A 26,091-nucleotide genomic window follows, 5' to 3' on the forward strand; every position below is an offset into this window, starting at 1 on the left:
AATAGCCAGGGCATATTAAGTAAATTAATATTAAATAAATATAAGTAAATACCTCGATATGTTTCAATTCAGTCAGCTCTAGAGATATTCAATGTAATTCTTTGGTTCTCTTCATTGATGTTGACTCGAGACCACAGTACATCTGTGTAGTACGGATGTGGCATTCTGTCACTTTCCTTAAGAAGTAGAAGGAGATCTTTAGTCAGTGCAGACTTGGTTGCCCTGGTGGTGACCTTCATGCCATAAGCCCTGCACAGAGACTGCAACTGATTCTTTGTGAAAACTTTGGTAAATGCCTTTTCACCAAATTTCTCTGCATACTGTTGTAGCTTCACATGGCTGGTGACTTTGCCAGGAGATCTGTCGCTTGCAATCTCAGGAAAAGGTACAGACGCCTTTCTTTTTTCCATTACTTGCTTCCTCTGAAGTACAATTTTCCTATGCTCTGCTGTCTTCTTCAATCTGTATAGTGTACGTCATGTATTTAACAATTATTTCTCGGCTTGAATCTGTGTGTTTCTTGCAGGGATTAGTTTACAAAAATAACATTTTCAGCTCCCAGCCCACATTTTCAGTACCGCATCCAATCAGAATGGAGCAGTCAAAGTTTCTGTTTCTGCAACTAAGCATTGTCCTTGACTTGTTTTGTCGATTCTTTGTCCTTACATGTCTTATGTAATGACCTTGTGATCCGCTTTTAGTTTTAATATTTTTTAACTGCACATACAATTTTAAGCCATTCTCTCTTTTTATTATCATTGTTAGTTTTATGTATTTTCGTGGTATGTCTGTAAAGTAGCTGATTAGCTAAGAACATTTACCTTGTAAAATAAAGGTATTGTTGTTATTGTACTCCTTTGCTTAGGTTTGAAGAAATTTATTTCCATGACGTGGTTGTTGTAGGCATGAACAGCCAAATGTCTGCTGCCAATTTCTGCTTTGCACGATGTCCTCCATTAGTTTCATTAAAGCTGGTTCCTCAGGAAGATGAAGTAAATATTCACTTCGACAGAGTTCATAGGCTATCATTGCGTCAAGCGTCTTCTAACTCCCCGAATGTCAAACCACGTCCTATCATTGTCAAACTCTCCGACTTTCACAACAAACAGTTTATCAAGTCCTTCATCAAAAATCTTACCAAAGGCTGCAACTTTGGAATTTCTGATGACTTTCCTAGAGAGGTGCAAGAAATCCGGAAAAAGTTATATCCTGTGCTGAAAGCCGCCAAATGAGAGAAGCAAATTGCGTATTTTAAAGTAGAAAAACTCATTATTGATAGATCGGTTTAATCCCTGAAAAAGATGGGAAATATCAAGACAAGCAATAAGACTTTTTTTTTCAATATTTATTTAAAGTAACACATCTTTAACAAATTACACGTATAACAAATTACACACTGCAACGACAAAGTACTCTACTATGGCCTCCGATATTACAATAAACATTGCTTATTTACACCAGGTGTTACATACATTAGGAAAATGAATATAATAAAATAATAAATTAATTCTGAATATAACGAAACAAAAACAAAACAAAACACACAAAAAAACGAAAAAAGGTTAATAGCATGAGGATGGGGGAGAAGGAACGATTTCTGATCTTAATTTAATACAGTAGTCTGTAAAGTTTATGAGGAGCATAATCACGTTGCTAGTTTTTCTTAGGTGTTAAATTACAAATTTTCAACTTTGTATTTATAATTGATTCTAGTAATAAATTCGTTTAGTACAAGTGAATTGTTCTTTAGTTTACTTTCATACACATAGAATTTCATGAAGAGGAGGGTGCAGTTGAATTTTCTCACTAGCTTCTTGTATGTTGGGTGCTTAAAGGTGGCAAAAAGCATTTCCTTTGTATCTGGTTGAAAGTTAGAAACATTCTGATTATTAAACCAATAAATGACTTTGTTTGTAAAGGTTTTTGTAAATTCGCAGTCTACAATAGTGTGATTTATGGAATCTGGCTCACCGCAGTAAATGCAGTCACTGTTTGTATTTATCCCATATCTAAAGAGTTCTTTCTTTGTGATGACAATCCTATGAATAAATTTGAATTGAAATTCTCTCAACTTATTTTCTTTGCATATTTTTGAAGCCATTTTAAAAACATCTGTCCAATTCTCTGTGTGTATTGAAATATCTCTTTTCCATCTTTCTGGGCCAGTGTGAGGCGATTGGTGTTTCTTAACGAGAAGTAGGCGATAATAGTCTCTTGCCCTATACGTTTCAAAATTGATTTGACTAGTTTCGCTCAGTGTAACGGCCTCTCAACCGTTTAGGCATTGCGTTACGCAACGAGACACATCATGTGTCATGACATCTTTTCATACGGGACTGTTAAAGCTCCAAGTGGAGCTGAGACGTCGCTAAACGTCTTGACTAGGTTTTAGCTTCGCTCGAAGCGACAGTAATTTCTCACGCAACCCGTGCAGATTAGTAGCCTTACAGTCTTTGACGGTCTTGTATGCGGTTCAACAGTAGGACTACCTCAAGCTGTATGTATGTTTGTTGATTTTCTGCCTTTCGGTGATCGCCTGATCTCAGTTAGTGACTTAAAATAAACAGAGCCGATACGGATTATGTTAGACTTTTGGCCTTTGTAATCGTCGTTTCCGCGCGCCCTTCTTAGAAAGAAAAGCGGTCGCCACAGTCAAAGACTGGAAATTCCTCACGGATAAAAAAACATGGATTCACAAAAACATTACCAAGATCAACAAAGTGACCCTGGAATTGGACTAACACCAGATGAATTCCTCATCAAACCAAGCAACCTTAGAGACATGCCAAATACAACATGGAAAGAAAATGTCGCCTTAACAGGAACAGAGGTTAGTGATGTGCCCTTTATTTCGTTGGAAGATGCGTCGCCGCGTCCAAAAATAATTGAAATTTCGTCGAGTAAAATTACTGACATTACGGGAAAAAACACTAGGTCCAGGACTCTCACGGCTAAAGGCCGGGAGTATCAAAGTGGCTTGAAGAAAACCGCCGCGTTATCCAAAGATCACGAATTACACGCAAGACTGAGTAGCTTCGAAGAATTAGTACACTCTGGTCAAGACACAAGTAAAATTAAAACTGAAATCACCGTTGTTACAAAGGAAGTAAATGATGCATTACGATTATTTGACGAGTGGATAGAGCTTTCAGAATGACCCAACTGAAATTCAGCGTGCTACCGAAAAGCAAGCCTATTTGCTGGATACATGGAAGTCCATTCGTGCTACAGCTGTAAATGAAATTAAGAGGGTTCGAGAGGACAATGACTCTGTTTTCTCTCAAAAATCTCGTCACTCGCGAAAGTCAAGTCTATCAAGCGGAAGTTCACACAGGGACACACTGATAAACGTAAGAGCTAAAAGAGTGGCCTTGGAAGAGAAACTGAAGTTTTCAACAGTCATCGCAGAGCAAGAGAAAAGGTTAGGGCAGCTAAAAATTCAAAAGAAACTTGGAGAAGTCTGAGCGCAAGAGGCCATGTACCAGAAAACTGTGGAAGAAGAGGACAAAGCAGACGATTTTCAATCTCCCTTGCTGCCAACCAAACAGTACGATCCTATACCCGCCTTCCTGAGGGACAATAATGAAGGGCTTACGTTAACACCAGAAGTTGTTCCTTCAGTACCGCGGAATTTTCAAGCATTTCCAACTGCAAGTGCCTCACCAATGTTTACGTCTCCCACCAGTAACACAGTTTATTCTAGTACACACACTAGATTCAGCCTTGGAACACAGGTCCCCCTAACTCAGAACACAACGTCCTCTTCATGCAAAACGGTCTATACCAGTACAAACACGAGAGCTAGCTTTGGATCTAATGTCCCAACAACCTTTGCCACACCCCACACGGACAGACCAGGTCTCACCTCTTCAAGAGGCTTTTGTGGAAATCCACCAGTTTTTATTCCATCACCCGATCCAGTTCAAACCCTTCCACCACAAGATTACCTGCTAGATTTCAGTGACACTTTAACCAGATTGACACAGCTACAACGGCTACCGCAGGCTAAACCGGATGTGTTTAAGGGAGATGAGCAAGACCAAACAAAGTTCTTCCTGTGGGAGAACGCGTTCGACAGCTTAATCAATTCAATACCTATCACAGCCCAGCAGAAACTGCACTTATTATACCAATATCTGGATGGTAAAGCCAAAAGGGTTATCGAACAACTGCAGTACCTTGTTCAAGACCCAGACAGCGCATACAAGCAAGCACGTACAATTCTCAAGGAACGGTTTGGTCATCCTGCGATTATTAGTACCAGTTTTGAGAAAAGATTGGCGAACTGGCCAAAGATTCCTCCATATGACGCTGCTGCTTTAGAGGAATTTAGTGACTTTCTGTACCAAGTTCAGATAGCAAGTCAGCACATGAGCGGCCTAGGAGTTCTCAATAACCCGTCACAGATCCAAAGCCTCGTTGAAAAACTTCCTGCTTGGTTCAAGAACAAGTGGTCAGACAAGGTGCTAAAGCTTCAGAAAAGCCATGGCAAAGATGCTTTCCCCTCCTTTAAAGACTTTGTGCTGGAAGTACGTTATCATGCTGAACGGACAAACATTCCTCAGATCACTCTCACTTCAGGAGCGAGCAGCTCAACACAGTCAGACCGCTCTAAGAACTCCAACCGTACACCTGGTAAACGATCTGCAGGCAGTGCTTTAACCAGCACCGTGGCACAGAACTTGATAGTGAAGTAACCTCTCCAGTCGAGTTAAACCAAACATCGAATGTTTTTGCAACTCAGAAACCAGACCCTAGCACCCCTGCGGAACTTAACACTTATTGCTTCTATCACAAGATGAAATCTCATGCTATGAATGACTGTGAACAGTTTCAGAAACTGAGCTATGAGGAGCGCAAAGATTTCTTGTTGAAAAACAGGATCTGCCTAAAATGTGTCAGCTCTAACGAACATGTCTCGAAGGACTGCAAAAGAGACAAGTTAGAATGTAAGATTTGCAAGCAGATGCACGCTACTATACTGCATGACCCGACCAGACAAAAGAAAAAGGACACCAGTCAAACTAACTCCGCCTGTTCTCAAGTTTGCGGGCAAGGACGGCCAGCACGATCCTGTGCTCGAATAGTCCTGATCGAAGTCTTCCACCAAGACAATCCCTCGGCAAAGGTACCCACCTATGCAGTGCTGGACGATCAGTCAACAGATGTCTTTATCACTGAACCCCTTCTCGAGAAGCTTAAGGTCGAAGGCCAAGAAGTGAACCTTGAAATCAATACGATCACAGGCTTGAACAGTGTCCGCACCAAGAAAGTCAATGGTCTAGAATCCAAGACACCGAAAATCGTCACAAGTCCATCAAGATTCCTTTTGCTTATTCACAATAGAATATTCCAGCTAGTCAAAGAGACATTGCGACACCAGAAATAGCCAGATCTTGGAAGCATTTGGAAGAAATCGCCTGTCACATTCATTACCATCCCAATGTGGAGATAGGCTTATTAATTGGCGGTAACATTCCTTCAGCATTCCAGCCACTGCGCATTATTTATGGCAGCGATAATGAACCTTGGGCTGAAGAATACAAGTTCGGCTGGACGATCATTGGTCCAGTGTGCGTCGACAAAGAAGAAGAAACATTGAACTGTACCTCAGTAAACTGCATCACAGTACAAAGTGAATGCCCTCAGAATGTTTTCACTGTGCCAACAAGCAACCGTTTCAAAGAAGAGTCCATAGTGTCCTTCGCCACAAGACAGCACCTTAAAGACGTTACCTCGCCTCAGCAAATAAGAGAGATGATGCAGTTGGATTATAGTGAACTCTATCATGCCCGAAACATCCCAGGCACTGAGAAAGGTGAAAGCGTAGAAGACAAGCGCTTCAGTGAAATCCTTACCACTGGCATACACAAAAATGATTTGGGAAACTGGGAGATGCCGTTGCCTTTTAAAACAGATACTGTTTCTCTGCCAAATAATTGTGAACAATGTTTGAAGAGATTACTAGGCATCAAGAGAAAGTTCCTAAGAAATGGAGAACTATGGAACCACTACACCGAATTTATGCAAAACCTCTTCGACAGAAATCACGCCAGTGCCGTCCCATCAGAGGAACTTAAGACCGAAGCAGGCAAAGTCTGGTTTCTTCCGCATTTTGATATCTACCATCCGAAGAAACCTGACTAAATTCGGATAGTCTTCGATTGCAGTGCTGTCTTCGACAATCAGTCTCTCAAACTCCTCCTGCAAGGACCTGACATGATGAATACTCTCATTGGTGTACTGTCACGATTTCGGAAAGAAGAAATAGCAGTGACATGCGACATAGAAAAGATGTTCCATAGTTTCTACGTAAACCCTGAACACAGAGACTACCTGAGATTCCTGTGGTTCAACGATAACAACCTGGACGGCCAAATCATTGAGTATCGCATGAATGTCCATCTATTTGGGGCCGTCTCTTCGCCGGGCGTTGCCAACTTTCGTCTTAGAATGACAGCTGAAGCTGGGTGACAAGAGTTTGGTCCGGAAGCAGCGAATTTCCTACGAGATGATTTCTATGTGGACGATGGACTAAAGTCTTTTGACACGCCTGAAGGTCAAGGTGCCATCAAGGTTATCAAGAAAACTCAAGCCATGTGTGCAACCGTCAATGTGCGCTTACACAAGTTTGCAAGTAATAGTAAGACAGTGTTGGAAGCTCTACCTGTTGAAGATCGCTCAAAAGACCTAAAGGATCTGGATCTCCGGCATGATATTCTGCCTGTCCTACACTCACTGGGTACCTACTCGTGCATAGAGTTTGACACGATTGGATGCTGTATTCAGCTTAAAGACAAACCTCTCACTCGCCGAGGGATTCTATCATCCGTAAGCTCAGTATACGATCCATTAGGCATTGTGGCGCCAGTGATTTTAGTGGGGAAACAGTTACTCCAGGAACTGTGCCGTGATGGCATCGATTGGGATGATCCTGTACCAGACCACATTCATTCATGATGGGAAAAGTGGAGATCAGAGTTACCCCTTCTAGAGAATATCAAGATCCCAAGATGTGTCAAACCCAGCAATTTTGGTGAACCAGTCACCACAGAACTGCATAGCTTCTCCGACGTCAGTTTCGTAGGCCTGGGTCAAGTAACCTATTTGCGCCTTGTAAACAATGCGAATCAAGTACATGTCAGCCTCCTTATGGGTAAAGCCAGAGTAGCACCACTAAAGTCTATTTCAATTCCACGTCGTGAACTCACTGCAGCCGTGATTTCAGTCAATGTGGCGTCAATGCTTAGCAGAGATTTAAACTACTTCGATCTAGTGAAGGTGTTTTATACTGACTCCTCCGTCGTTCTGGGTTATATACGCAACGAAGCAAGACGCTACCATACGTATGTCTCAAACCGCATGCAGCAAATCCGTGACAGCTCAGATCCGACACAATGGCTTTACGTCTCCAGCTCTGACAACCCCGCTGATATTGCGTCAAGAGGCATAACTGCCAAACAACTCTCGGAAAATGAAGTGTGGTTCAAAGGTCCCGACTTCCTCTGGAAGAATCATTTGTCGGTGGTGAACCATGACCCTGCTCCTGATTTGAATCCTGAAGACCCAGAGGTAAAGAAATGCAAAGCAACGGCTCTCATTGCGAACCACGAAGTTACCAAGTGGAAAGAAGAGAAACTCTTCCCCAAAGTTCTAGAACTAGAATGCTTCAACCATTCTTCAGCGCTCGACCGCCTGAAAAGAAGCATCAGCTTTATCCAGAGAATGATTGAAAAGATTCGACCTAACAAGCAGTACAATAAACGACCAGTAGCTGGCCCGCCAACGGTGGAAGAAATGCACTTAGCAGAAGAAGTTATTCTCAAGTCAGTGCAGTTACGTTACTTCGAGAAAGAGATCCTGGTTCTCCAAAAGCTAAATAAGGGTGACCACATGTTCCAGAACCGCAACAGCGCCCGCGTCAGAAGCGAAAAGTTGAAACAGACAAGCACACTGTTCAGACTGGATCCCTTTCTTGACCAAAAAGGGTTACTCAGAGTGGGGGGTCGACTCAAGAAAGCTGCCTTAGCCTTTGAAGTGAAACATAGTAGAGACCAGCACCACCAGGGCCGTGGAATGACCCACAATGCACTTCGCCAAGCCGGTTACTGGATAATCAATGGTTGTTCTTCTATCTCCTATCTGCCTCAGAGATGTGTTACTTGCCGCAAGTTATGCGGATCTGCTCAAGTCCAAAAGATGGCTAACCTTCCTGAAGAACGGCTTACTCCTGCCCCGTTTTTCACGTATACAGGCATGGATGTTTTCGGCCCTTGGTACATCAAAGAGGGTCGAAAAGAACTAAAGCGTTGGGGTATAATCTTTACATGCCTATCATCTCGAGCCATTCATTTGGAAACGTTAAACACAATGGAAACAGATTCATTTATCAATGCTCTCAGACGCTTCGTCAATCGAAGAGGCAAAGTTAGGGAACTGAGATGCGACAGAGGAACAAACTTTGTGGGAGGCAAAAACGAGCTCAGTGCTGTTTTGAAAGAAGTCAATACTGATGCAATTAAGAACTTTCTCCTGACACAAGATTGCGATCTGATCGAGTTCAGAATGAACGTGCCAACTGCATCCCATATGGGCGGCATATGGGAGCGACTTATTCGCACCGTACGTGCAGTTCTCTCAAGCCTTTTGCAAGACCATGCCCAGCAATTAGATGATGAAGCTCTACGAACTCTGTTCACAGAAGCAGAAAACATCGTAAATAGTCGCCCACTTACGATCGACAATTTGTCAGATCCAGATGCGCCTGAACCAATCACACCGAACCACCTGCTCACCTTTAAAGCTAAAGTGGTGTTACCACCTCCAGGAAACTTCTCGCGGCCAGATCTTTACACGAAGAAATGGTGGCGCAGAGTGCAGTACCTGACGGAACAGTTTTGGGGTCGCTGGCAACGAGAATATTGCATGCTGCAGCAAAAACGCCAGAAATGGAACGAAACCAGCCCTAACAGTGAAGTTCGTGATGTCATCTTGATCCGTGACGAAACATGCCCCAGAAACCAGTGGCCACTTGCGAAAGTTACCGAAGTTTTGCCCAGCGATGATGGCCTGGTTCGTAAAGTCCGTCTGCTTGTCACTCGATCCGGTACCAGAAAGGTGTTTGACAGACCTATCCACAAGTTGATCCTGATTTACCGACAAGATGAAGATAGAAGTAACGGTTGATTTGGAGTAGACCTTAATGACCAGAGTACGACCCCGTCGGTGAGCCAGAACAATTCTCAGGAAGAGAGACATTTATTTAGTGAACTCTGAGAACATTTAGTTTTATTCATATTTGTTTACTGTAATTTCATACATTTTACCATGTCTGGGGGAGCCATGTAACGGGCTCTCAACCGTTTAGGCATTGCGTTACGCAACGAGACACATCACGTGTCATGACGTCTTTTCATACGGGACTGTTAAAGCTCCACGTGGAGCTGAGACGTCGCTGAACGTCTTGACTAGGTTTAAGCTTCGCTCGAAGCGACAGTTATTTCTCACGCAACCCGTGCAGATTAGTAGCCTTACAGTCTTTGACGATCTTGTTTGCGGTTCAACAGTAGGACTACCTCAAGCTGTATGTATGTTTGTTGATTTTCTGCCTTTCGGTGATCGCCTGATCTCAGTTAGTGACTTAAATAAACAGAGCCGATACGGATTATGTTAGACTTTTGGCCTTTGTAATCGTCGTTTCCGCACGCCCTTCTTCGAAAGAAAAGCGGTCGCCACACTCAGTAAGAAAGATTCCCAGTTTTCTCTGTAATTGAAGATCACGTTTTACCCTAGGACTTGCGCTGTGTTCTTCAAACGCACAGGAATTGCACTCAAGATTTGATAGAACTGGAGAAAGTTTGTGTTGCAATGATATTTAGCTTGAAATTCTTGAAAAGTTAGATATTGACCGTTTTCATTAAAAAGTTGTTGGATTGTATGGATACCCTTGGTAAACCATTCCTTTATAAATAGCGGTTTCCCATCAACTAAGATGTCTTTGTTATTGAAGAGAATGGTGTCAGTTCCTTGATCATAATTGTACAGAGTCTTCATTTCATCAAATGCAATAAGTATGTCTCTATAAAGTGTCGGAATGTGCCTTGAGAGCCAATGTCGGAAAATATCGAGAATCTCAAATCAGTTCTAAAAATTCGAATTTTTGCTGATACCACCCAAACATCCCTGTGGGTGAACTATTTCAAGAAATGATATTAAGAAATCCCCAAGCGCTTTACATTTTGAGAATTTTAGAAAAGTTCGAAAATTCGCTAAAAATACATTTTTTTATTCGGGAAATGGGTGCAAATTTTAACAATTTTCATCGAAACAGTACAAGCGCGCAAAAGCTCCTATTGACTTGATATTACTCATGTGTTTAGCAGACATCCAAAGCTTTAAGACCTCATAAAAAGGTTTGGCAAAATAACTATTGTAATATAGTTTCTGTCTTTTATTGTGTGCACCCTGATTGTGTGTTGTTTTGGCAAACAAAATAACGCCCAACTTCAATCGCCAAAAGTCGATCCTGGTATGTCATAGATTGAAAAAAATACTATACTAAACAAAAGAACTGTTATTTTATTAATTATACCTGAAGTTTCAGCTCTGCAAGTTAAAATGCTTGCGAGTAATAAAATTTTAACTTGAGCCCCCCAAGTCGCCGTGCGCGACAAGAACGTGGAATGTAAACAAAGGAAAACATATGCAAATCGAGGAGGAAATTATGCGGAAGTTATCACTTGCCCGTCAAAGCGCAAAGAATTGATGGAAATTCTGTTATATAAACAAGTATTGCTATCTGAGAGACTAATAAAGCGAAATTATCCGTCCAATAATAATAAAAAAGCTATTCTGGGGCGGGAGGGCTAAGGGTCATGAAATCGGGTCGGATGAACTAGCGCGGATGGTTCCGAGGTAAAAAAAAAATCAATCATTTTAATTCCAAACGCTTCTAAAGAAGCTTTCAAAATGCACCATGGAGCAAACAAACAATGTCAGTAAAAGTAGATATTTTGAGGCATGATAGAAATTAACCATAAAATGTATAAAGTTTATTTTTAGAATATAAAGAAATGACAGAGGCTATTACGGGCCATCGACTATTCCATTTTAAATGGTCCGTCCCTTGGCTATGCTACGCGATATTAATTCCAAAACGTAACAAGATACAACAAAATAAATCAGAGTTTAAAATAATCTTAGAAAAGTATAGTACTCACTTGGGAATTAGATTTCCCGCATCGCAAATTTCTAATTATATACATTTTAGAATTGTTTACTCACTGACCAGTATGTCGTGTTCCGTGTTCCAAGTTTGCGCAGTTCTAACTAGAGTAAAACCCTCCGTCTTGTTTAAACATGTCATAAAAAAGACTAACTTATTTGTTCATTAGAACTATTTGTAGATAGGGAGTAAATAATCCTCACATAAACACAGAAAACGAAGAAGCCACTTCATCTTGTTTATTTTGGTGTTGTGTTACCTGTCACATTTTTCAAGTCACGTGTTGCTGTACACGGTATTGTAAAAATGAATTATAACATGTTCTTTAGTTATTTCCTTTAGGGTAGTCGCCAGCAAAACATCGCAAAATCGTCACTAAATAAAGGAGGACTGTGCAATCAGAACTAAAAGAATCTCCTAGTGCACCTTCGCCATCTCCGTTTATATCTAAATAAGCAAAATATTACTTCTCTCCAGAAATGAATAGGGATGCCAATCGCGCCCATGTCGGAGTTCTTTAGTTATTTCCTTTAGGGTAGTCGCCAGCAAAACATCGCAAAATCGTCACTAAATAAAGGAGGACTGTGCAATCAGAACTAAAAGAATCTCCTAGTGCACCTTCGCCATCTCCGTTTATATCTAAATAAGCAAAATATCACTTCTCTCCAGAAATGAATATGGATGCCAATCACACCTGTGTCGGAGCCCTCAAGCCCCTTTCCAGGGTTATTCTTCTTCTCATCCCTGGAGTTAAAGAGACAGAAAGGGAAGTAAGAGGAAGAGACTCCAAGAGTCATGAGAGCTTTGGCGGTACTTTTCAATGACTTTAAGACCATTGATCCGAAAACAAATGAGAAATGCTTGTACCTCTTCCAGTGTTTTGTAAATTTCTGCCACGCGCTGCGCAATTTTTATAGGGAAATATCCCCCGGCTCTAGGGACAGACCATTAGAAAGGTTCTGGGGTGGGGACGAAGTACAAAAAAATAAATATTTTTGTGCAAAGGAAAATCTTATGAAAAAAATTCATGCACGCCGAGTAGCCTTAAAAATACTCCCGCATTGGCCTAAAGGGAAATGTTAACGAAAAAATTCATGCCACTCTAAAGTTCCCCACCCCCATAACTTTCGTAATGGTCCGTCCCTTACAACTGAAGTATTTGAGATTTTGGTAGGCTCAATTACCAGCAGCTGTTTAGGAAATGAGCCTGCGCTCCTCCCCCGAAAGTCTCTTCTCGGGATCGAACCAGAGAGAGCGGCGAAAACCTCCACTTATTTTTCTTTACTTACATAAAATATTACTTAAAGAAATGATCGACAGATTGGTGGAAGTAAAAAGGGAGGTCTCCTTCTCGATGTTAAGGGACAGGACTTGCTAGAGTCACCTCTTCAGTAGTCGATTTCTTGGCTTTGGCAACTACAATCACTGATGGCTTCTTTAAGCAACTTCAGGTATGGAGCTTTACGGCGAATTGGTGGATTAGGGATGTCGAGATTGAGGCCTTGGCAAATCACCTGCAGCAACGAAACCTTCAAGCTCTTCAATGTGTCTTCTTCTGCCATGGCACAGATGTTGTATTGGTCAAACAGTATTGGATGCTGGAGGGTGACAGTAGCCATCGCTTTGTCTCTGGCCGCAGAAAAGTTTATTTCTTCTTCAATAGCTATAATGTCGACTTCATGGGTCTGCTGGCGAGTTGTCGCAGAAAGACGGGAGAAATATGAAGATATCTACTGAGAGGTCAGAAACTCAGTTGATTTAAAAAGCCGCTCGCCATTCGAACTATGGGCACGTCTCATATCACGTGCTACAAGACTTGCGTCGACTTTCCGTCCAGTGGACTGACCAATGGTGAATTTAGCAGTGAGATAGGCCTTCTGCTTTTCACTAAAACGATATGCCTTCTTAGCTGGTCGTAACGCCCATCCCTCTGCTAAATGTTCCCTGGATTGTTTGCTTGCAACACTGCTGGTTCTTAAGGTTGGCACAACACCGACGCCCTCTTCTAAAACCTGCTGATAGCCAAGCTTGGCAAGGTCCATAAGAGTGTGTTTTTCCAGGGACCGTATGCATTTCTCAGAGGATAGATGTTTCGTCAATGCCGAATGTCTCTGGAAAACCCTTGTACATCCACTCTCTGGGCAAGTGTATACACCATGCTTGGTCTGACTCTCCTGAATGTCACTGGAACTCTCTTCTGTTTTGGGAGACTCGTCGTCATCAACATGCTTTTTGTCTTTATGGCCGAGAGACTTGAATTTCCCCGGAGAAAATGTAGATTCTAACCACCTGTTTTCGGATTCTGTAAATAGGGAAATTAAAAGTGTCAAAACGATGGGTAAACGAATAAATTCAGTGTATTGTGTTCTAGTTTTAAAAGAGCTTTGTATATTGCTATAGTTGGTATTATTTTTCCATTCCTCTTATTAGTTTTGAGTTGATCTTACCGATTACATAGTGGGCGTGGTAGGCTCGCGCTTCGCGCGCGAGAATTCGCGCATTCACACACACAAATAAAAACGACTGTTTTGCAGTCTAAGGTTTTCTTAGCCATCCTTAATTTTTCTTAAAGAACATTTTAAAATAGTCCAGGGTCCCAAATGCAAACAACAACAACAAAAACTTCAAGACTGAATGTTACCTGTTGTCAAGGTATCGGCTTTGATTCCTTTTCCTCTGCCAATGTCATATGCCCTCCATGCTTTGATACCACCTTCTGTAAACTCAAAGTTGTTGAGTTTACTGACATTTTGGATCTTCGCTGTTTCGCTGATTGGTAATGCCGTTGTGATTGCATCCAGACACGCTACGCGAACGCCATCAATTCCTCCATGTGAGACAAGAGCGTCTTTTAATTGAGTGGCATTCGTGACATCATGGCCTTCATTGATGAAACTGCGCATGTGAGCCTTACATGTGGCTGCAAGACGATCTGCAGCTCCCTTGCCGCCCTGTGGATCACTGAAATCAATGCGTCTGATTTGGACTCCAGTAGAATTCGAAACTACAGGGCACGCAAGGATCGTTGCGGACAAATGATAGCATCCAGCGTTGTCCTGCCGAAAATAGGCCTTCGTTACGTTTGGATACTCGGCTTTGACAGAGCGAAGCACATGCTGCATAATTGATATCACGGAGGTACTGTCCTGACTACATGACTGGATGACGTGAATATATCCTTGCCACTGTAACTGACTGTCAGATCTTCTATAGACCACGGAAATGTGCCAGGATATGCCACGCTTCCCGAACCAGTCAGACTGCGATTCTCGGTACCTCTGCGGTAGAAACTTCATTGCCCAGTCGTTGACAATGAGTAATGTCTCATTGTCAAGAAGGTCAAGACAATCCAGTCGCGCTTGGTCTTGGTTAAAGGATCGTAATATGTGGCCCTGCCATGAACGGATGGCAAGCTTCGATGACTGCATGATGTAAATCGCTTCATCACGCTCCGCGTCATCAGATGAAAAATGGCAACGGTTTATACGATTTTCAATTTCCCTTAAAGTTTCGTTTAGCGCTTCACACTGCTCACAGGTACCTTCGTGATTGTGTTGACACTTCTCCCGGTAGTCTGGATCGGTAGCATCGCTCAATGAAAACGCTACACAGTGATCTGGCATGCTAGCTTCTTTCTCTAAATGTACCTGCAAAGAAGTCGATCATTGTATAAGCAATAAGCCTCATTTAATCAACTTATTTCGGCGATCGGCTACACACAACGACAGTGAAAGTCAAAAATTTGTCATCCCAGTTAATATTATTGCGCTTCTATGTACTTGCTACCCAAGTTATACGCCTTTCACACAAATGTTTTCCCACATGGGATCAAGATATAGCAATACTCACGCTTACGTCACCTATTGATATTAATGTGCCAACACGAAGTGCATTACCCTGGGTCCAGACGTTTTTTTTTTCGCGTGCTGCGGCCGGCGGGAATCTTCGGCTGAAGCCGCGAGAAAAACGCGGCTCACTATAAAGACTTGACAAAAACCGAAAACTGGGCAATAAAAGTCTCTGGAACCCAGAGAAGAGGCGCATTGGTTCTCGTAACAAAAGATTCTTTTTTTTTTTTTTTCACTCGTTGCAAATTTGAATTACAACAAGAGCCATAATGGCTCTTGATTACAAAAACAATGCGCTTCTATGTACTTGCTACCCAAGTTATACGCCTTTCACACAAATGTTTTCGTACATGGGATCAAGATATAGCGATACTCACGCTTACGTCACCTATTGATATTAATGTGCCAACACGAAGTGCATTACCCTGGGTCCAGACGTTTTTTTTCGCGTGCTGCGGCCGGCGGGAATCTTCGGCCGAAGCCGCGAGAAAAACACGGCTCACTATAAAGACTTGACAAAAACCGAAATACGGGCAATAAAAGTCTCTGGAACCCAGAGAAGAGGCGCATTGGTTCTTGTAACAAAAGATTCTTTTTTTTTTTTCACTCGTTGCAAATTTGAATTACAACAAGAGCCATAATGGCTCTTGATTACAAAAACAATGGTGGTAAACAGTGATGTCTTCTAGTATCCTATAGGATACTAACGATCAGGCGGGAACTGAGGTGAAATGTACCCATGTTTATTAATGCATTAACCATCAAATTTTTGGTTTGCTAAAACATACCTTGTAGTCAAGCTTAGCAGCTTTGAGCGACTCGATCATTCGTGTTTCCCAATCCATGTCACTTTCCACTTCGTTTATTTTACGCACCAGTGATATCAGGTCATCAAATGCTCGTGTACCCTCCGCGGCATAGTAATCGAGTCCCTGAAGAGACTTTCTTACTGACGCACTGCATTCAGACAAAATGCGTAACACCGTGCTTTCACTAAAAGGCTGAAAGCCAGTCTCTTCACAGTACTGAGTATATTGACGCACGATTCGCTGAGGTATCATGGTTCTTATCACGTTGGGAACTTTAATGACTTCACCCGTCGAAAGAGTCAAATGTTTCTGTCCGAACGGAAGATCTTGCACTAGCTGTGGGCTTGTAATAAAGCACAGAAAATGATCTAACCGTTTTAGATCTACTTTTATTCTTGTTGACACCTGAAGAGGTACAGGTGCTCCTCGACCAAACTGAAGGCGGTGCAAATTTGCCATAGTGTACCGGTACGTTGTTAGCCCTGGAATGAAAGTGGCTAACATTTTATAACCAGCAACACCAGTCATTTCAGAAAGGATTTGGCGGCGGGTATCCCAGCTATCGGCGTTATTGTACGCTTCTGTCAAGGCTTCTAGGTAACGCTGATCTGCTTGTGAGATTTCTTCAATACCAAGCAACTTGTTCATGGCAGCTGTTGACGTCATGGCTCTCCAAATAAGGCCAGCATTTTGGGGGGAAATGGTTTTTAGCACTGCAGCTACGATGTCGCTTGATCTTCTTGTATACCTTTGTTTAGTGGATTCACTGCAACTGCTAAAGTCCAACCATTTTCTTTGAAGCGGCGGGATATTCCAAGCCACCAAGAACTCATTCAGAAGGCTACGCTGCATTTCTGCGGCTGTTGCTTGAGAGGGAAGAATTTCATCGCTTTGAGTAGACGTTGTGCTCCTGGTTTCAGGGCTTAAAAGGGTCTCATCGGCAATTTCTAGCTTGCTTAATGCACCAAGGACAGCACTAGATACATCACTGTCTGCAGATATTGATTCCTCGGTTTCCTACACATTTGAAATAAATAACAAATTAGAAAATCCTTATGATACCCATTACAGTTTAATCCGGGTTGCTGCATTTTTCACAAAAGCGCGCTGTATTGTCCGATTTTGTACGGATAAGAGGATATGCGGTTGGGTACGCCACTTCTCTAAATAAACAGCTACCTTAATTTGATTTTTTTTAAAATCAGCTGAACAAAAGCAGTGAAGGCGCAAGTAAACAATTTGCTCGTCCGATGGTAGTTTATTCACAGTTTTTTGCTTCGTTAAGTTTGATTGGGTTGAAGTTCAGCCTTTCAGCCTCGGCGGATCTCGCGCTACTCGATCTGCCTAAATTTATTTCTTTTGGTGCTTCATGTTACAGAAACTGAGTTATGCTTAGTGGCAACCTCGACCCCAGCAATTCTCGATTGCCTTCTCTTTTTATGGCCTCTTCCCTGTGATATTGACATCATTTTTCAGATACCACAATTGCCGTCAACGTTTGCTGTTTATAAAGAATTATCCAGGGCTTTTGAGCCAATCATTAACGGAGAAATATTTTGAGTACTAAATAACTTATTTTATGGGCTTATGAACATACCAGCCTTGTATGACCAGTTTCCATGAGTCCTTCTAAATTCTTTTCTTCATCCCTACTTTCCATAGATCCTTCTAACTTCTCCTCTTCCACTTTAGCTTCCCTAGGTCCTTCTAATCCCTTCTCTATAGCTCCAGCACCCGTTACATGTGTTTCCTCTTCCCTTGTCAAATGTGCAGAACAAGTGAAGCAAATAGCAAATGCAAAATAATAGTATGTTAGTGTAACAATTGTATACCTCTTCATCCACGAGAAAAAAAGTGAAGTAGTCTTACTTTTTCTAGTCCTCAACATTGAGGTAGTTTTGTTAAACTCCTAACAGTTGAAATATTTGCAAAACACATTGCAGCTTATCCCAAAAAAAGGGGGAGGGGGAGGGGGGGAAGGAGCAAGTGTTCCTGTCCAGTTTTTGGCAATTCGAAGCATATCATGGTTAAGACCGGTTAAGCTCATGAGAGAACGGGGATAACTAATGTCTACACACATTTTCGCCATTTTTTTTGCAACTTTATTTGACAGCTTCTGTCGCCATCTCTTGTTTGTGTCTTACTTCTCTGGGCCCCTCGGTAATAACACAAAAAAGTTCGCGAAAAAAAGTCGCGAACACTGGCAAAAACCAGATCTCTCAAGGACAGAGTGAGATCTGGGTACGAGATTAGGGACCATACGGGTGTGCGCCGCTGAACAGCGTATAGTTTTTGCTTTTGAGTCTTAAACAGGGTGTCTCTTTAAAAGAGTGTCAAGGTAAGTGATGGAGGGTCTACATTTGTGGTTACCAACAATTTTTTTTTTTTGGAAAAATCCTAATTCCAGTATGTTAGTTTGAAAAATTACTCAATTTTTTATGCAAAGTGAAACAAATAATCAGGGCCATAAATTTAGGTCAAATGTCTTAAACTGGATAGCGAAAAGACAAATTTTGTCTTAAACTTAACTAAGTCAGGGTTTGAAGGCCTCGGCGGGTGGCGGCACACTCCTACCCAAACTTCCCTTGAGTGCCCTCCCCCCACCCCGGGTTCCATCACTTCAGTAAAAAAAATTCCTTACAGGGCTCCTATGGATTACGTCTGGAACCACTATTGCCGGTTACCTGTTGTCAAAAGAATGCACGATATCGAGCTAAGGAATTGTGAAGAGATATATTTTTAGGTGATCTTTCCTTAGATGAAGGCAAAATTTCTGTAGGCCTCCTGGTTTTGAATATTTCGAAATTGGTAACGTCACGTGACAACCAAGAATTTGTTACTACCAGGGCCGTTCTATCAATCTCTCATGAGAACTTCAGTAAAAATTACAAGACATTACGTAAAAATCACTTACGCGATCCAACAGCAATTAGCTGGCCTGTTTCCTTCAAAATAAGTGAAGATAGTTGACTGTTTATTCTGCGTGTTCCTTTCACTGTTGCTGACTTATGTGCGATCATTGGGCTTGGAACCGAACACCTAGTTTTCCCTGTTCTCCATCTTATACCATATTCCGCCCGATGACGGGGACATATAGTTATGAGTTCATGAGACACATCAGGTGAAAAAATTCCTGATTAAAAGAAGAGAACTTTCGTAATAGTACTCTCACGCAATAATCACGCAACAAAATTAAAAACAAAGTAAAAATTAAACCAAATGTCGTTTACCTGCACGAGCTAGTAGCAGTTTCATTTCACTTTCCAATGATGGATCTTCACTAAGGCCATACATTTCCAGATGTCTCGTGATGTCTCGTTCACATTTAAGAAGAGGTATACATTCGTATTGACCAGGATATTCCTGGCTAACATCGCATTTAAAATTTCCATCAACCAGAGTCGAAAAACTGCACAACATTTTTTCTTTCCACACACAGCGTTATAAACGCTGTAGATTATACCATGTGTCGCTTATGCAATGTAGTTTGTTTGGATTTCGAAATACTGTACAGAATTAGGTGATTACGTGTACACGAGGAATGTTGCGTGAGGGGCTGTGCACAGGGTAATTTATTCAAATCACTGACCATACATGTAACTTGACACCAAATTAAAGAACCAACATTTGGCGCCGAAACCTTTGTACGGACGTATGTTACAATTTCAGTTACTCGCTAGTTTTTAAGTCATTTCATTCAGGTAAGCTACAAAGCCTTACATCACGAGAAAGATGATGAACACTTGCTAAGACTGTGACTGGGTGGAGGGTATTAGTTTCTAAAAAATCCTGGACGAACATCGAAAACCAATTCTTTCGTAAGAGTATCTCAAAGCTTGGAGGCGATGGACGTCCGTAGAAGGCCCTGCCTGGAAGGTGTGTTCATCATTATTGTAAATGTTTGCTTTGATATACTTGCATCTTGTGCTTTTTGGCTTTGAGCACAAACAATTATTGTTTATTTTATTTGGGATACAATTAATACGGTCCGTTTTGTTTCATAGTTCATTTTTATCTAAGTAAATTTATTATCTGTTGGCGAAGCTAATAAAATAAAAAAATAAACATAGTTTGCCGATGGGGTTTTGAAGTTGAAATGATTGATAGACCGAACGCCTGTTACTTCAGAACCGGGGATTCACCCGACCAGATTTCGTGACCGTGCAAAGCCAATCGCTGTTCTTTTTAATACTTTGTTTTAGTATTTTTCCTTGTTTTAGATTATTCGACGAACAATTTCGCTTTATTAGCTTCCCAGATAGCAATACTTGCTTAGATAACAGAATTTTCATCAATTCCTTGCGCTTTGACGGGCTAGTTATAACTTCTGTGTGATTTTCTCCTCGATTTGCATATATTTTCCTTTGTTTACATTCCACGTTCTTGTCGCGCACGGCGACTTGGGGGGCTCAAGTTAAAATTTTATTACTCGCAAACGTTTTAATTTGCAGAGCTAAAACTTCGGGTGTAATTAATAAAATAACAGTTCTTTCGTTTAGTATAATACGTTTTTCAATTTGTGACATACCAGGGTCGACTTTTGGCGGTTGAAGTTGGGCGTTATTTTGACTGCCAAAACAACACTCAATCGGGGTGCACACAATAAAAGCCAGAAACTATATTACAATAGTTATTTTGCAAAACCTTTTTATGAAGTCTTAAAGCCCTTGATGTCTTCTAAATACATGAGTAATATCAAGTCAATAGGAACTTTTGCGCTCTTGTACTGTTTCGATGAAAATTGTTAAAATTTGCACCCATTTCCCGAATAAAAAAAATGTATTTTTAGCGAATTTTCGAACTTTTCTAAAATTCTCAAAATGTAAAGCGCTTGGGGATTTCTTAATATCATTTCTTGAAATAGTTCACCCACAGGGATGTTTGGGTGGTATCAGCAAAAATTCGAATTTTTAGAACTGATTTGAGATTCTCGATATTTTCCGACATTGGCTCTTAAATACTTGTCATTATAATTACATCGAAGCAGGAAATTTAGACCTCCATGTTTGTTAAAAATGTAGTCTGGTATTTTTTTCCAATTGCAGTTATCTCTAAAAAGAAGTCTTTTGATCCATGCAAGTCTGAGCGATTTACTGGTAAGTTTCATGTCAACCATCTGTAAACCTCCTGTGGAAAGATTTTGGTACATACTAGTACGTTTTATTTTGTCCTTCTTATTTTTCCAAAGGAAACGAAACATCTTCTCTTTTACCATAGGCACTATATCCTTAGGGACATTAACATTTGAAATTGAATATATTAAGTTAGACGGCCCCAAAGATTTAATGATTAGTTCCTTTCCATAGAATGTTAATCCTCTCGATTTCCAAAAGCATTAAGACTTATATTATTTGGAGAATACAACTCAGATTACCTGTTTGATATTTGAAATTCAAAATTAGAAAGAAGGCCGAATAAATCAGATGAAAATGTTCATATAAGCTTATATAATGTTCATACAGCCACAAGGTAACATGTATGATTTAAGAGTGTGGCAGGCCAAAGCCGCCGTCGCCACAAACACAAAAATAAAATGCCACAGCTTGAATGCACTTTCAAAGTTTAATGAAGATGAAAAAGGGGAAATACGAAGATAACGTATAACCCAAAACAAGTGTGCTAGTGAGTGATTCGACTGAAATAAAATAAAACGGGAATTATTAATTACAAACTGAAAAAAGCAACAAGAACTACGCAAAATAAACAAACCGAAATATACAAGCAAACAACTAAGAAAAATACTTACAAAACTGTGGCCATAAAAAACTTGAAAATAAAAATGAAATGCAAAGAACGCTTCCCAGCTGAGAAATATGCCCGCTCGCAGAACACAACGCAATACAAACTTGAGACGGAAAGGAAAATAACCTAGCTGGAAAACATTAGCTTATATACTGACGCAGTATGTAAATGTTTATGTAACACACTGAAATAATTCCGAGCAAACTCCTTAGGGATAAATTGAATTCTAGGCGCAACATTCCGGCCCCTGAACTTAAAGCGTTAAGTTCACTTAAACTGTTAAGCGTCTAAAAAAGTAACGGAAAATAAATAAACAAATAAATGTTCTGTTTTAAGGACATTTGAAAGTTCAAGTTCACAAAAAGTGATCGGTGTTTCCTTGAAAAGTCCTCCTTTAATGACAGTTCTCATTTAAGGTCCTGCTCGAGAAAGCACAGCTTCGTTAGCGGTCTTGTCAAAGTACATTTCTTGGTTGCAATCTTTGCTGATCTAACGAGACTGTCTCTTCCACTATGCACTTCAATAATCCGACCCTAAGGCCATTGTCCACGTGGAACTCTTTCATCAACAACCAAAACCAAGTCGCCAACACAAAAATTCCGTAACGGTCTTGTCCATTTTTGGCGTTCTTGAAGGGGAGGTAGATAACTTGAGAGCCATCTTTTCCAAAGTACATCCGCTGAGTACTGAATTTGTCTCCAACGGTGCTTGCAATACAGAAAAAACACCTGGTGGCATGCTACCCTCCGGTTGCAGGAGCAATAAATGGTTGGGCGTCAAAGCTTCAAAATCTGCAGGGTTGTCGCTATTAGGCGTTAAAGGACGACTGTTCAAAACACTTTCCACTTCAGTCATAATGGTGCCAAGAGCCTCTCCAGAACCAGCTGATCCCTCAACAAACTTCCAAGGACCTTGCGCGCAGACCGGATTACACACTCCCAAACCCCGCCCATATGGGAACCTCCTGGAGGATTAAATCTCCACTCAATATTCCTTTGCTGAAGAAACTTCTCGATTTTCCGATGGTTCCAATCATTTATGGCTTCTCGAATTTCTCTCCTGCACATAAATTGGTGCCGTTGTCACTTCTTATGATCTTTGGATGACCTCTGCAATTAATAAATCTCCCAAGTGCATTAACAAACGAATCTGTATCCAAAGACTCGGTCACCTCTATGTGAGCGGCTCTCATGGTCAAGCATGTAAAAAGGCATCCATAGTGCTTTACAATACTCCTACGCTGTTTGACGTACTATGGCCCGAAGAAATCAATACCAACGGAAGCGAACGGTGGCTGATCAGGGGTCAGCCGATCTTTGGGTAAACTCGCCATCAATTGTTGTCCACAAACAGCATTCTGTCTTCGACGAGTAAGGCATCTCCCAATCACTCTTCGAACAGTAGCACGACCCTTAACAATCCAGAATCTTTGATGCAAGCTCGCCAACACGTATTCCTGGCCAAAATGCCCAACAAGCTCATAATGTTCCATGATGATAAGGCTGGACAAGTGATGGTTGCTTGGTAACAAAATCTGATGCTTTGCTTGGACGTTTATTGGAGCATATTCAAGTCTGCCTCCAACTCTAAGAATACCCCTCTGATCCAGTCAAGGCCTCAACTTGTAAATTGAGCCACTCGAGCCTGAACATCTCAGTACATGCTTCTGCCGAACCAAAGAACTTGACCTCTTTTGAGCGTCTAAAACTTGAGGAAATGGCTCTCTCTGCACGTATTTGATTAGCTCAACTTCTGTGGTCCTTATGTCTTCCAAAGAAAGTTCGTTGGGTAGCAGACGGGTGTCCGAGGGATTACTTAGTCCCCTACGTGAATAAAGCTTGTTCTTTATGAATTCTTTGAAGCGGATGAGCCAAGCGACACCCCTCTTCAGCTTGTACTAGTAAGAATAACGTTGGATCATCGAATTCAATGTTGTTCCTGGAAAAGCCAAAAGACGAACTTGTATTTCCTTCCTGATTTCCGGATCCTCATCTAAAGTCTTGTGTAAGGGTTCTGGGAAAGTAGGCCAGAAATGTTCAACTTTCCACAGGAATTCTGAACCGCTGAACCACTGAGTGTTATGAATCATTTCATCTGCAGTTGCTCCTCTGCTAATTAAATCTGCTGGGTTATCGGAAGCTGGCACGTACCTCCACTGGGCAGGCTGAGAACCATCATGTGTGACTGCAAGTCTATTGGCGACGAAGGTATGAAACCTCTTCTCCACATTCCTAATATATTGCAGCACAGCAGTAGAATCTGACCAGAAAATTGACTTGTCGATCGCAAACTCCAACTCTTCACGAAGTACTCGGTCAATCTTGACTGCGAGGACAGCTGCCGACAGCTCCAGCCTCGGTATGGTCATCGGTTTTACATGGGCTAGACGAGATTTTGCCACAAGAAAGTTGCAATGAACCAGGCCGTCCACATTTTCAAATCTTGCATATGCAACTGCGCCAAATGCCACTTGGGATGCATCGGCAAAGTGGTGAGGCTGAGAAGACAATATCTCTCCAAAGTTTCCTGGCTTAGGATGCCGTGACACGATGACTTGAGAAAGCTTAGGCAGGTTTGCGAGCCATGTCTTCCAGCGCATAGCTTCCTCTGATGCAATTACATCATCCCATCCTAATTTCTTTCGACAAAGGTCTTGCAAAAGCTTCTTGGCAGACACGACAACAGGTGACACCAGCCCAAGAGGATCATAAACCGAGCTTGTTACGGATAAAATCCCTCTTTGAGGGAAAGGTTTGTCCTTTGGTACAACCTTGAAAGTGAATGTGTCAGTGCCCACATTCCATTGAACTCCAAGTGTTCTCTCGAGGGGAAGATTGTTGTTAAATAAATCCAAATCCAACACTGACAGAGCTCTATCGTACTTCGGAATAGTCTGTAGCACATCTCTATCATTACTCAGCCACTTGGTTAATCGAAAACCACCTCTGGACAACAAACCACAAAGCTCAACTCTTAAGCGCACAGCAACAGCCCTTGAAGAAACCGACTTAAGACAATTGTCAACGTAAAAATTCTTGAGCGCAGTATCGATCACTTCATATCAAAAATCGCCATAGTTATCTTGGGCAGTCCTCCTTAAAGCAAAACTCGCGACCCTAGGCGAAGAGGTGCTACCAAAAAGATGAACCTCTATTCTATACTCGACTGGTTGCTGTCTCACATCGTCACCAGGCCACCACAAGAAACGAAGAGCGTCGTGATCCCTTGGGTCGACTCTCACTTGATGAAACATGGCCTCGATATCCGAGACAAAGGCAATCGATTCTTGACGAAATCTGTTGAGGACATCAAACAGGTTGTTGGTCAAATCAGGACCATGTAACAGCTGATCATTCGATGACATTCCTCTAAACTTTGCTGCACAGTCGAACACCACTCTCAGCTTATCTGGTTTGTGGGGGTGGAAAACTGCATGATGCGGAAGATACCATAGAGGCTTGCCAGTGGGGTTGAGTTCCTTATGAGGCACCCGATGGGCATACCCCTTGGTGATGTAATCGTTGATTGTCCCCTTGTATTCTTAAAAGAATTCTTCAACACACAGAAACCATTTCCTCAACAACTGCAACCTCTGCTCGGCCGCCAATCGATTGTTTGAAAGATAAGGTGGCTGATTTCTTCAAGGAAGAGCTACTTGGTAGTGGGCAGAGACGATCTTAACTGAATCCTCCATCGTTTTTAGTGCCTTCTGATCTTCCACGGACATAGCCACTTTAGAACTGCATAACGCATCAACGAAATCTGTCCTCCAAAACTTTTCTACTTGCTGCAATAAAGCCTCATCATGATCACCTCTACCGCTCTCCAGACGTACAAAGTTCACATTGAAATTGGAATCTCCACTAAACCTCTCAACAGGTCCCATCAAAGTCCAACCAAGTAATGATCGAACAGCTACAGGTTCTCCCCTTGCACCACGTCTCTCTTCCAACTCCCAAAAAGCCTCTGGAGCATTGCATCCAATGAGCAGCCTAACATCTTTGCCTTGTATCTCTGGAAGCTCAATGTCGCTCAGATGAGGCCATCCTTTCACATCTTCAGGCACTGGAATACTTTGACTTGAGATAGTTAAGCAATCAACGGACCACACTCTTCGTATTTCCAATGTTGAATCACCATCCAAAGAACTATTCTTAGTTTCCCTTTTTATCATATTTTTTATATCTTCATTTACTGTACCTAGTTTTATACGTACTTTTTATCTATTTTATTAATTGTAAATACGCAATTCAGTCATGTATTGATTGTTAAACTATCTATCCATCCATCCATCTATCCATCCATCCATCCATCCATCCATTCATCCATCCAAATGGTAAGCTTCAGCTCCAAGCCGGACTTAGCACTGTCCTTCTTCTCTTGTGTGGTCAGGAAGAAATCTCGCCGTTTACCTTGAAGACCTAACTCCTTCACCAGCTCAGAATCACAGAGAGAAACATCTGATCCG

The 26,091-nt window shown here is 41.6% G+C and overlaps 3 protein-coding genes and 1 pseudogene across 3 annotated transcripts; 2 read left to right on the plus strand and 2 right to left on the minus strand.

The window, feature by feature from the left end:
* Positions 1 to 4,798: 4,798 nt before the first annotated feature.
* Positions 4,799 to 6,960, plus strand: LOC146486410 (uncharacterized). The gene is made up of 3 exons (XM_085097248.1): positions 4,799 to 5,218; positions 5,347 to 6,091; positions 6,560 to 6,960. Exons 1-3 carry the CDS (start codon positions 4,799 to 4,801, stop codon positions 6,958 to 6,960), a joined length of 1,566 nt encoding a protein of 521 aa, XP_084953374.1.
* A 192-nt stretch (positions 6,961 to 7,152) lies between these two features.
* LOC146486411 (uncharacterized) lies at positions 7,153 to 9,186 on the plus strand. The gene has a single exon (XM_085097259.1). It carries the CDS (start codon positions 7,153 to 7,155, stop codon positions 9,184 to 9,186), a length of 2,034 nt encoding a protein of 677 aa, XP_084953385.1.
* A 3,386-nt stretch (positions 9,187 to 12,572) lies between these two features.
* Positions 12,573 to 19,301, minus strand: LOC146486412 (uncharacterized; annotated as a pseudogene).
* Positions 19,302 to 23,520: 4,219 nt separating this feature from the next.
* Positions 23,521 to 24,987, minus strand: LOC146486413 (uncharacterized). Its single transcript, XM_085097280.1, has 2 exons — positions 24,785 to 24,987; positions 23,521 to 24,568 (listed from the first exon to the last, which is right to left on the minus strand). The coding sequence occupies exons 1-2, from the start codon at positions 24,985 to 24,987 to the stop codon at positions 23,521 to 23,523; spliced, it is 1,251 nt and encodes a 416-aa protein (XP_084953406.1).
* Between the last annotated feature and the right edge of the window lie 1,104 nt (positions 24,988 to 26,091).

Source organism: Pavona decussata, unplaced genomic scaffold, assembly GCF_977016875.1.
Source record: "Pavona decussata unplaced genomic scaffold, jaPavDecu1.1 SCAFFOLD_21, whole genome shotgun sequence".
NCBI classification, from domain to species: domain Eukaryota; kingdom Metazoa; phylum Cnidaria; class Anthozoa; order Scleractinia; family Agariciidae; genus Pavona; species Pavona decussata.